This window comes from Vipera ursinii, assembly GCF_947247035.1.
Source record: "Vipera ursinii genome assembly, chromosome: 2".
Classification (NCBI taxonomy): Eukaryota; Metazoa; Chordata; class Lepidosauria; order Squamata; family Viperidae; genus Vipera; species Vipera ursinii.
In genome coordinates this window covers 127,750,772-127,763,676 of record NC_139513.1, presented here as the reverse complement: position 1 = coordinate 127,763,676, position 12,905 = coordinate 127,750,772, and the positions used below count along the sequence as shown (strand labels likewise).

The 12,905-nt window shown below is 40.4% G+C and overlaps 1 protein-coding gene across 3 annotated transcripts in view; it reads left to right on the top strand.

The window, feature by feature from the left end:
* CEP131 (centrosomal protein 131) overlaps positions 1-7,673 on the top strand; it is a 33,403-nt gene extending 25,730 nt beyond the window's left edge. For all 3 annotated transcript variants that reach the window (XM_083354437.1, XM_083354438.1, XM_083354436.1), the window contains exons 21-26: positions 1,082-1,156; positions 2,742-2,884; positions 3,628-3,805; positions 4,092-4,288; positions 5,141-5,201; positions 7,316-7,673. In XM_083354437.1, coding sequence (XP_083210563.1) covers positions 1,082-1,156; positions 2,742-2,884; positions 3,628-3,805; positions 4,092-4,288; positions 5,141-5,201; positions 7,316-7,390 — 729 coding nt within the window. In that variant the 3' untranslated portion in view covers positions 7,391-7,673. The remainder of the gene's footprint in view (positions 1-1,081; positions 1,157-2,741; positions 2,885-3,627; positions 3,806-4,091; positions 4,289-5,140; positions 5,202-7,315) is intronic.
* Positions 7,674-12,905: the final 5,232 nt, after the last annotated feature.

Below are 12,905 nucleotides of genomic sequence, written 5' to 3'. Positions count from 1 at the left end.
ATAGCCTTTTTTGGCCCTGAGCAGCCACATTGAAGTATCTCCAAATGTGCATTTTCTTATATGAGATCTTGTGAAAACTTTGGAAAAAATATTATTTGAGTAGGCTGGGGGACCTTTTTAAATATCTGCATCATTATCTTTATTGCACATCAATGCAATGCTTATTGTGTACAATTAATTGTTTTTTGCTTGCTTGCAAGATTCTAGTTTGATCTCTGGTTTGTGTCATTTGTAGCTGAGTGGTTTTTTTTTTCACAGTATCCTGAGGTCTTTTTGGTCATGTAGGGCTGCTCTCTGAAGTAATGTGTTATTCAGAAATCTTACATAACTAGGGTTTATTCTCATTACTTCAGCACATATTAGATAAGATAGAATAAAAGAGGGGGTGTGTAAGGCAAGCAAGATAGAGCTAGATCATTCCAAGCTTTTGGGGGAAGGGGGCAGGACTGAAAAACATAATTCACATATCAGTAGAGGCCACAGGAAACTGTTTTCATAATCTGTGGTTGAAATTTGAATCCAGATTAAATTAGTTTGGGGTTTGGGCTGTTTTTTTCTTCACAAAGGGCTCCAGCCCTTTTCTCCTTGAGGGAGGGAATTGCAGCTTGATGAGGCTACACGTGGACTGGGATATTATCTCATCAGTTTGACCGTATGACTTTGAAGAGTATGGAACTAGAAAGGTGAAGCTGGAGATCCAGCTTTAAGCCATTTGAAGTTAGAGCGACAGATTCCTTTGATTTTATTCTCATTTTTCCTTTCTAACCAGAATACGATTTAGGTAACTTTAAAGGTGGTCTCTCTCTCATGTCAGTGTTGGCTCTGACTAGCTTAAGAAGCAGGTATATGCTCCCACATAGCTATAGACCAAAGCTATTCTCAGATTCATGACTGTTGCAGAATGAAACGCAGAGTGAGCCCAATTCATTATGTGCCCCTTTAGTGAATAATCTGATAGCATCCTCTTCAGATTTGCAACTTGGATCCCTTAGGTCCGTCAGGTGTTGTGTACTGGAGATTGGAAAGAGGCAGTGGAACTCTGATCCCTTTCTTCTCCTTATACTTTTTTTTCCTTCTCAAGGTAGAAATACAGACCTTGAAGATGCAACTGGCTATGGAGAAGCAGGCCTGGGAGGCCAGTTACTTGAAAAAAGAGGTAATATTTGTAGCTTCCTTTCCTAAGCCACACACTCATCATTTATCAGTGGCTCAGGGGAACTTCCCTGGTGTTAACAAAATATCCCCAACTATATACATGCATACTTGTTAAATATTGATTTACAAACTGATCTCCCATTTGCAAGGGCTTGTGAAAACCTTTTCATGGTTGCTTATAGGAAATCTGAGACCAAAGACAAAGCTTTAAAAAGTTAGTATGGTTCATTACAGAACTAAAACAAGTTCAAAATACATATCAGGGGACTTAGAATCACAAATCATATTGATTAAAGAACAGTTACACAATATATAATAAACACGAAAAAGGCAATGCAGGTAGTGCCTGACTTACGACCACAATTGAGTCCAACATTTCTGTTGCTAAGCAAGACAGTTAAGTGAGTTTTGCCCAATTTTGCAACCTTTTTTACCACGGTTGTTAAGTGAATCACTGCAATTGTTAACTTAGTAACATGGTTAAGTGAATTTGGCTTCCCCATTGACTTTGCTCGTCAGAAGGTCAGAAAAGGTGATCACGTGACACGGCAACAGTCATAAGTGTGAAAAGTTGTAGGTCAGTATGATTGTAACTTTGAACGGTCATTAAATGGTTGTGAGTCATACGGTAATACAGTAAGATCCAATGAAAACAATACTTTTATTTGAATACTACAGTATGTCTGTATAATTCTTACAATACTATTTTTAGAAAGGAGAGAATTACAACAAAATAGCAAAATAGCAAAAGAATTACAGATTTTTTTGGGGGGGGGAAGCAGGAAAAATAGGAGTGACCTAAAAGCAGATTTGGAAATAATTCTTAAGGAAAAGTGCTAAGGATAAACATTGCATGCAAGTTTTAAGAGGTATTGCAGAGTTTGGATTTGTAGGGGGAAAGACCCTTTGAAAAGATACACAGAGAAGAGGTTATTTGGTTCATTGAAGATTAATTGAAAGGAATAGGAAGTAGAAAAAATGCATGTGTTCCACTCTCTGTGGAAGTTGGCTTAGCATTTTTGGAGAAAGGATGAAAGAAGTAAATTGCTTTTACGTTTGGGCTGGGGAAAGGAGAAAGAGCAAGAATATTTTAGCTATTAATTTCATACAATGTATTCAACTTCAACCTGCAAGAGACAGGATACCTCAAGGATAATCCTAAACAAAGTTTTATTGAGAACCAGATGTAGCTACATCAGCAGGATGCGAATTGACTTAGTCTTTCTTTCAAATATAAAATAAAAAAATATAGCTGCACTGGCACAAATTGATGCTTACACACAACAAAAACCCATCCCTCCCTTTTTGGCTTAAATAAGAAGGTTCAAGTCAGCATAAATAGAACTTGGCGACTATTTCTATATCTTGTGTCTGCCATTTCAGAGGATTTTATAGGGGATTGTGGAAGCATTGAAGTAAGGCAACATAACCCATCAAAGGTGCTGGCAGAATCCTGGAGGGGGGACATACATCATTCTGCTTGATACGTGTCTTGCCTAAGTTGCACCTTTGTCAAGGTAGAATGCCTTTCAACAGAAAGCTGTTGTAACAGGGTGGGGGGCGGGCTTTTTGTGTGTCCTCTTCAGGAGGCCTGGCTGCTAACTCGAGAACGGGAGCTAAGAGAAGAAGTCCGGAAAGAAAGGGACAAGGAGATTGAGCTAGTCATCCAGAAGCTAGAAGCTGACATGTCCTCTGCCAAGGATGAATGCGAAAGGATTGCAGAGAACAGGTAAGATGCTGGTAGATGAAAGTCAGAAATGATGGTCCAAGAACCAAAGACATTCCGAGAGTGAATACTCAGAGTGACAATTGGTTGACTTTGTAGTAAAGCACTATAATGAGGTGGTGCTTTTTGAAGTTCTTAACAGGAAGCTGATATGATGATGGTGGTGATATGCTTTATGTGCTTGAATCACGGTGTAGATACGTGTGAACATCTTGAACTCTTTGCTGTAAAACTAAAGAAATTAATTGTAAGCAACGGAAGCCCGAAAGTCCAGGACAAGATCCCTTTTGGAAGTGGCTCAGGCAGTCACCTCCCGGATTCATTGAAGTGTATGAGGAGAAAGAAGAGCACAATCAGAATTTCAGGAATCTGTTATCTCACTAAATAGTTTTAGGCTCTCTGTGGAGTTCTTTCCTGTTCTGGTCTATCTAATGGGGCTGATGTTTTCAGAATTTAAAAAGATGCAAATTGTGACCGCAGCCTTAGATAAAGCCTCTCATTTCCATACTTAATTTTTCATGCCGTGGTAAGTCCTATAAGGAGTGGTCTGAACTCATACTGCAGCCCAGATCTGATCCCAGTAGCTGAACAATTTGCCACTGTGCCATTGTATTCTTCACAACTTGTAAATTCAGGAAAATTGTGTTTAAAACAATGCGGTACATTAAAAAAAACATTGGACTCTATACCTCTATTGGTCTAGACTAGAGAGCAATTAATTGAATGATCTTCCTTTCTCTGTTCAGAATAAAGAGAATGCGGGACAAATATGAACTAGAGCTGCGGGAATTGGAGCTGTCAGAACGTAAGTTTCAAGAACGTTGCAATGAGCAGAAGGGCCATTTGCTGGAAGCAGAAAGTGAGACCATTCGTCTCCAAGGTCTTCTACGCCAGAAAGAACAGGAAGTTGAGGACATCCGGAAGGTGAGTTGATCATAGGAAAGAGGACTCCTAAATATGCATTTTCGTCCTGATAAGCTCCTTTTCTCCCAGTATTCTTAACTTTAGTTAAGAATGTTTAGTTCTAATGCTTCAGAACCTGTGGATCCCACGCTATATCTTTCTGGATAAAGGACATTGATCTAGCATTGGTTCATACCTAAGGACAGAAAGAAAAGCTAGAACTGAATGAAGACAGCATGCAGGCTGATTTTAAGCCTGAAGCTTTCTCACAGTAAGAACCAGCCTTTTCATATGCTTACGGTCGTAGGTGAAAGACCAGTTAGCTCAGGAGCGCAGCAGCCTCTCCGAGGTTATTCGGCAAGAGTTTGCAGACCGACTGGTGAGCACAGAAGAAGACAACAAACATCTCAAGATAGAAATGGCTGAACTTCGTGCCCGCCAGCGCTTGGAGCTGGACAGAGTGATGCGAGACAAAGAGGAGGAGCTGGAAGAGGTGCATAAAAGGTAACAACAGTTCTCCTAGCTTCTCTATAGAAGTTTAGTTCTGACCCAGGATCCTACTGGAGCCCAGCACTGGTCTATCCCACCTGAGTTAACATTTCCATCCTTCCCAAGCCAGATGCGCAAAACGTAAATGGTGGCCCTGTGCATTTGGCAAGCTGTGCCAAGATGCAGTTTTAACAGACGGGGTGTGTTTGTGTGTAAAAAAGGAAGAGTTAAAGCAGCATTCCTAAACAATTTAAAATCAAGTGTGCCTGATTCCCTTGCTTATTGAACTTTCAATCAAAGCAAAGAACAAAGCTAACTGCTTACTCCTGGTTTACACACTTTTGTTGTTTATTGCCTCGCCTGTCAATGCACCCCATTAAATTTATATAGGAGTGATTCATTCATAGACTTCGGAGGAGTATGAAAACTGTAGGATTGAATGGAGACCCTCTGCCCTGCAGGATCTGAGGTGAAGGCATTTCTTCTGAAAGTCCATTGTTATGTGTCCCAGATGGAACACTTCCAAGCACAGTTTCTATTTAAGCCTCCTTGTAGTTTCTTCCCAAAGAAGAAAGACACAAAGCAGCCCAAATTGAAGAGAGCTGAATTGCAAGAGTCCTATCTGGAGTGTTTCCAGTCCTGGTTTTGACCAAAGATCCCACCATTTATGCTGTTCTGAGGAGTATGTCCAGCAAAAAAAAAAATCTGCTCAAGGACATAATAGACCGTTAGTTTTTGACTTGTTCTTGTAAGCTACATGTAGTGCTTATTTAGGTAAGCGGAAAGGTGGAGTATGTATTTAATGATTATGCTAATGAAGAAGTTGCTCGGTTATCCAACTGTTGTCTCATTTGACCTTCTATGTAGAGTGAAGGCAGCAATTGTGAAGAAAGAGGAGGCCGTGAACAGCTTTCGAAAGCAGTATGAGGTGAGGTTCTGTAAGGCCTGCCAGTTCTTGTGAAGAATGAATAATAATGGTTTTAAGATAGGAGAATTCCAAGAAAACAAATGGCGAGTGTTCCATGAGGACAAACAAGCTTGTGGAACTGGCTCGTTACAGAAAGGCAGAAATTGGATGAATTGGGGTTCCCCCCCTTTCCCTGTTTTCTTTTGATGTTTTCCACCGTCGTCCCCCCTTTCTATCCATTGTTGGAAGGAAACCAACAACATTAGTTCTACCCAGAGTAGTGTAGTTTTTTGCTGTCCAAGGGTTGCATTGGAGAAATCGGAGGACATGGAATGTTGGAGACCTACAATTTTTCCTTTTTTGTCTGTTGGACCATTTTCCAGTTTGCACGAGGATAAAGCAGCTGGGCTCCCTGTGTTAATCTGCACATTAGCATATCTTACATGTTTTTCCTTTCTCTGCCGGGTAACAGGGACAACCCTCTTATTTCTTAGTGGGGGAGGGTGTCCTTTCATCCATATAATAGGGCCACATTTTTTTTTCCTGAGCGCTTCAGAATTTCCAGTCTTCCTTGGTCTTTATTGCTAAGTCCATCAGGGATGGATGGGTAGCTCCTTCTTCACCCCAAATTTATGGATGAATAATTTATAGTTTAGATACCTGCCATCTCACCAAAAGTAACTCTGGTTGAATATGCAGGCTGGAAGGGTTTTTTTATGTGTGTGTAATTTTGGAGATTCAATCTGTTCAGCACCAAAAAAGATGCTTTGTATTCAAAAGTTCCAGCTTCCCAAAATAAATGACTAAAATACACTACGATTTTATTAAGAGTTTGGAGAAAAATAGTTCTCCAGTTTTTAAAACTTTATCTAGTCTGATCTGCAACGTTTTGACAATAAACCCATTGTCAAAAACAAAAAAATCCTATTGAACCTGGAAATTTATGGAATTCAGAATTCCTTAGACCGCAGGTCTGCAACCCGCGGCTCCGGAGCCGCATGCGACTCTTTCAGCCGTCTCCTGCGGCTCCCAGTCCTCTGACGTGCAGTCCCCCCAAAAAAAGTGGGACTAAAAAAGTTCAATCAATTCAAATATGCAGGGTAGGTGCATATCTCGCCTTGGCTCCACTCTTCAGTCAAACTCTGTTCTGCGCATGTGCGCATGTATGCGCATGTGCACACATTTTTTGCGGCTCCCAGTTTTTCCTTTTGTGAGGGAACCGGTTCCGAGTGGCTCTTTCACTGTTTCAGGTTGCTGATCCCTGCCTTAGACGATTCAAGAACCAATTGTGTAACACCTCAGCAAATAACCACTTTGGTCTATCAACAATTAAGTGACCATTGTTTTATATTTGTCTGATGATAATTCATTTATTTTTGAAATAAATGTTTTTGTATACAATGCTTGTACAAAACACAGATCAAAATAAGATAACAGCCACAGATATTTAGTTTGCTATTATAGTCTTATGACTTTATATGTATTGTGCAACATGCAAAGAATATATATACCTGAAAACCTCAAATATTATAGCGCTTCTATTTAAAATTCCATTTTTTAATTTTCTCTTCAAACTTGCAAGAATTTCCTGTTTGGTTTTCCCGACTATATGAAAAAAAAATCTTTAGAAATAAGACTTTTATCTTGCTTCTCTGAGTTTCTCAATAAACAAAAGCTTTTACCAATGTTTTTGTATTCATGGTTCTGAATGTTAAACTTCAGTCAGATTATAATCATATATTGCTGATGCAAATATACTGAAAAACTGTTTCTGCTATGCTCTCATGAGATTTGATTTGGTTATTTTCTCTTGCTATCTGTTATTTTACTATATCTTGTATATCTTATAAGATTCCAGACAAGCCTGGCCACAAAAGATTTTAACCCCACAAAATATAGTTTGGGATCTTTGGAAGAAGGAATGCAAAATTACGTCTTCTTTATTTGCCAAGGATTGTAAATCTCAGGGAAAGACACAGACTATCTCAGTCTATCTTGTCACTAATGGTTATCAAACGTGTCAGTTTTGGAAAGTACACCTAGAAGGCACTTTCTTCCCTGAGATGTAGGGCTGTTTAGATATAGTGGAGCCCTCAAACCTATCAAGCTTCAACTAAGCGCTCTTCTCATTGCAGGCAGCCATGAAGAGGGCAGAGCATCTGGAGTCGCTCTTGGAGCAGCAGCGTAAGCAGTTGCTAGCAGCCAAGTAGCAGCTGAACCAACCCTAACCAGTGGGCCCTGTAAGGGTTGAGTCAAATGATTGTGCAGAGTAGCAGAAGAAAACGGCTTCCTGCAGTCCAGAAAATATGGAGTCAAAATGAACACTAATTTGTTTGTTGGTGGGGGAGAGGGGTAAGGTCTTTTTTTCCCCTCTGATTATTATTTTTTTAACTTGTTCTGAGATCTGTCTTGAAGAAAAGATCTGGAAAAAGATGGTATACCATTTCTTGACATTGTATTTTAACAGTAAAATACAGCTAATTTGTAAAATGATGGTCTAGAACTGTGTTTTTCTCCTCTTTTGGTCAGAATATAATAATAACTTTTTAATACTTCTTAATACATCTAATGTTTTTATAACCTATCCTGTCTAACCATCGAAACCATAAATCAGAATGCCATTGTTTTTCATTTTTATGCATAGCTCCTATAAAAGACAATATCATCCTTATAACAGTCATTAAACAACCACACAAGGGACTACCAGTGTCTTGTTTTAGGGCTTGTGTGGAGAGCAGATCACACTTTAGCTCACTTACGCAGAAATAATGAAAATTCAGAAGAGTTCACAAACTTTTGAGCATCATTGTATGTTAATATTTAAGATATCCCTAGCCTTTGAAATACAAGTTGTTTGTTTTTTGTTCACCTATATACTATATATGTTCTCTTTGGATATAAAATCAGTTTATTTATGTGATGATTTAGAACCATGACGTACAGGTTTTTTGACACCCATCCAGTTATGGACACTCTGATTTGGTATTATGAAAAATGTCAAGTGCAAGAAATCAGGAGCCAGGAAAGAATTCAAAAGCAGTATGAATTTATTTCATGCTACCTATTACACAGCGGTAAAGGCAAATTGGCAACTGACTGCAAGGGGACTTACAGGTGGACATAGGAACTCCAAACTGATGGTGCGTTTGACCCCGCCCTCAGGCTCAGTCATCTCCTACAAAAATAATTGAAATAAAATAGAAATACAGTAAAATGAATGTTGTAGTATAGGGCATTCCAGTGATGGTGTGGTCTCCATAATTTACACTCTATAAGAGGAACAAGGGAATTAAATAAATATTCTACTTCATGTTTTGAATAGTTCACAAAAATAGGAGACTTTTGTTTTTTTAGACACTAGGAGATGCTGGAGAATATTATGCATCAAAGCACTACTGAATGTCCTGTTCAGCAATTTGCTCTTCTGAGATTCCAGAAAGACAAAACACAAGAGCTAGAAGCTGCTTCTTAAAAGGAATTAAATGAAATAGAAAGTTTGAGATTTGCAAGACGTAAATTCCATTTCTATTTTTGGCTCACCAAATGGTGAATTAAGATCTGAGGCAGGGGAAAAAAGTGTTCTGGATAAAGAAGAAAGAACACAAATGAGTTTTTGCAAGTTTGTTCACCTCACTCTTGTCCTTTGGGAGGATTCCTGATTCCTAACTAGTAAATATTTTATTCCTAAATTCTCCAACCACTTAAATTCCATCATGTATTATTTCAGATTACTTTTAACTTAAAGTCACTAAGGAATTCCAGAGAAGTAGTAACCATAGTGATTCATCTGAGGAGGAGGGCGGTTTCCAAGGGCTGATTGGCTTTGCCAGCTGTCTCCTACCAAGCCTCTCACAAATGGAAGATCAGAGGAACTTTGACGCTGACTTCCTCTTGAAGAGAGGTCAGATATAAGAGGGCATTTTACCACAGTTCTGCTGCAGAACAGAGAACCTTTTTAAATGTGCACACAAAAAGGAGAATAATGGGGGCATCCCTATCAAGTTCCACTTTTAAGACCCACTATGCAACCTACTTTTCATCTTCTGCGATATAGTGCTTTAATTGGAACTGAAGCTTTAATTTGGATTCTACCCTGATTTATCTTGATGGATTCACTCGACTCTGATTCTGTGATTCTTCTTTTTCTACTTCTTCTCACTTCAGCAAAGCAGGAGTGAGGATAGTCAGATAAGGTCCTGGAGGAAAAAAAAGAAGATTTATTCAGGAAGGGAAGTCCGATATCAGTACAACCCACCCAAACAACTCCATGGACCTACAGTTGTGCTTTCATCTCTAAACAACAACAAAACATAAGTCCTGAAAGCCCTCCTCGGCGGTCAATTCCAGAAGGAAAAAGGATGGGCCATCTGATGAATTTTTCTATCTGCAACCTCAGAAACTCTTTAAGGCAGAACTGTATTAAAACTACTGGCAAGGCAGCACAAAGGTCCTTCAACTGGATCGGTCAGACACTGCAGCAGCTTCCAATCCAACCCCCAAAAGTTTTTGAGGTATTCGCATTGCTGCCTTTTTCCACAGTGTTTTCTAATTTGGGCTTCATAAAAGCGTAGGCTGCTTCAGCTCTAAACAACAAGGCTTAATCTCTTCCAAATAACATGGCTTGTGTTTTCAATTATATGGAGTTTATCTTGGGCAATAGCCCAGCACCTATAACTGTGATTAAGCTTGGGTTGGGATTCACATTATCCGCTATAATCCTAGACCCAAGGCTTGCTGAACAACAAATTCATCTCAAAATGTTATTTATCATCCAGAGATTCGGTGAACTATAATTTTCTGGCATTTAAATGCACGATGCAAAGCTACAGTACTTCATAGAACACTGGTTGGTTTTGGTAATTTTGAGGGTAGCAAATTTCCATGGCAACAAACAGTTCACGTGACTTGGGAAGGCTCAAAAGAAGAGGCTGCTCCACTAGCAATTTTTTGCGTATTTTTAGTATATTCCAAATACGTGCTACTTCTCAAGCTGGAACAAACGTCCCATAGCCAGAATGCAAGTAGAATATTTCTCAAAGCTTCAGGAACTACTGGAAAAATGGCAAAACGCAATGTGGGCCTTTCCCTGTTCTCTTTCTCCACTGTCCCAGGGAGGCTATTGGTTATTCAGCATCGTCATCATCATGAATGGCCTTCTGATGTGTGGGCTTATATTGCCCTCATGTGGGCACTGCATTCTGGAAAACGTCCATGAGCTTTTAGCCACAAGGTGATCAGCTCAGTACATGGTTTACAAGGAGTCGTTGCTATACAGGTAGTCCTCGACTTAACAGCCACAATTGAGCCCAACCTTTCTGTTGCTAAGTGAGACGTTTGTTAAGTGAGTTATGCCCCATTTTGTCACCTTTCCTGCCACAGCTGTTAAGTAAATCACTGCAGTTGTTAAGTTATCAACACCGTTGTAAAGTGAATCTGACTTCCCCGCTGACTGCTTGTCAGATAGTTGCAAAAGGGGATCACATGACTCTGGGATCTTGCAACCGTCATAAATATGAGTCAGTTGCCAAGCATCTGAATTTTGATCAAGTGACCACAGGGTTGCTGCAATGGTCATAATTGCGAAAAATGGTCGTAACTTTTTCCAGTGCCATTGTAACTTTGAACTGTAAATAAATGAACTGTTGTAAGCATTTTCTGAATCAACGACCCTGCCAATATTTCATGCTTGTGCTTGGTAGTATTTCAAAGCCCTGCTGTAGCATAGGTGACAGCGGGTGAGGCTGTTCTGTGTTTTGCAGAAGCTGGATTATTTCTTCAGCTGTGCCACTCATTTGGCTTTGCACACTCGTGGCAGCCCCTGTATTTAATCTTTCCCCTCTTCTGTAGCCATTCTATCTCTAGCGCAGCTTGCCAGGAGCCTCTACCTGAGCTGACAACTTCAGCCGCTTCAGCCGTGGCTCTTAAGCCAACCATGAGATAACCTCCTTGAAGGTTTTTTTCTTCTGGAACAGGAAGCTCAAACTCTTCTAACAAATTAATGTGAGATGGGACACACTCTTTTCCCCCAGCCTGTTCCCCTCTAGATGTGCTTTAACTCCATAATCCTCAGCTGCAAAGCACTTATAGGAAGGAATTGCAGGGTAACAGTTTGGGGAAACTAATGTAGCGCCTGGTTGCAAATGGTGTCGGCTTGGTTCTATAAGGTTAGGTTCTTCCCTGAAGTGGGTACCGGTATCTCCTACTGGGAAGTGAACTTGGCAAAACTGTTGCACCAGCTCTGAAAAGGACTAAAAACCCACCACCCTTTACTTTCAGTGAAAGATATGTCAATGAGTCTTCTCCAGTCTGGTATCCTCCAAATATAGTGGAATTGTAGCTCCCAGAACCAAAATAGACCTGCAGTAGGTGCAGGTAGCATTCCCATAACGTGACAGTTTCATTTAATTACCTTTCAAAGTTAGGATGATGTTAAAAAAGAAAAGGTTTTGTGACCAATCCTGTTGTGATTCAGGGTCAGCCTGTGGGTTCGGCAGTTGGGTCTGACAATTCAGAGGAGGAGGAGGGGGGTGTTGGAGAGGTTGCTGAGGGTGTTGGAGAGCTTGCTGATGAGAGCCCTCAGCCAGGCCCCTCCCACCTGGTTACGACGCAGACCCAGCTGTGTGAGCCTGACAGCATGGATGAAGATGACCCACAGCTGGCCCTGTTCAAGGACGCCCGACGCAGGAGGCAGTCAATCAGGAGTAAACAGAGGAAGGCAATGGGGCACCTCGGAAGGAGGCAGAGAGAAGCCACGCCCTGAACTGTTTAAAAGGGGAATGCGTGGGAGGGCTGGTTTGCTGAAGACAACCGTTTGAATTGCTCCTGTTTCATGGTTCGTGTCTTGTTTTGCTCTGTTTGCTTTTGTGTCCATAAATTTGGCAGGCTTAGTTCCAGCCTCTTGCCTTCTTGTAAAGGGGTTGTCCCTGCCTTATCTGCAGGGCCGGTAGTAGGCTGGTACAGAACAAATCCTCACATTTCTGATCATCGCAGTGTCCCAGGGCCATATGATCACCCTTTGGGTGCTTCACCATTGGCTCACAAGAAACAGTTAACGGAGAAGGCAGAAGTAAAATCCTAAATCGTGATCATGTGATGCTTCACTTAGGGACTACAGCACTTAGCAAGGGGGTTGTCAGTCTCAACTGTGGGTTGCTAATCACTAAGACTTCCTGTACTAGAATTCTAGAAATTGCAACCCAATATTTCCAAGGCAATACCAATGTGTAGAAAATGGAATGCAAAGTTGCATTCAGGACTGAAAGGTTTTTAAGAATGTGAATTGTATCAGCTGCAGGAAGTGATTATAGCAAGGAAATGGTGCTGTTATGTCTGGCTCTCCTTCCAGATTAAAGGCGAAAGCCCTCTACCATCCCTGTAGGTTTTTGGTTTTTTTTTTTTTTTGCTTTCAAGAAGACCAAAGGGGTTTGTCATTGTTATCTTCTAGACTTTTTTTTTCCACTTCCCCATCTAACCTACAAGCTTGGTATCTCTTGGAGGTTTCCCATTCAAATATTAACCCTGATCAACCATATTTAGTTTCCCAGCTCGAACTTGGCCAGATGATGTCATTTGAGGAGTTACAAAATCTGTGGAGCTCTCTAAAATTATCTAGACAGCAACAAAAAATTGGGACAGTGGAAAATAGTGATATGGTCAGGTGAGAGTTGACTGCTGCTCTTTTTTTAATTATCAGAAACCTTTTGAATATTTTAGGATAGTTGTTTT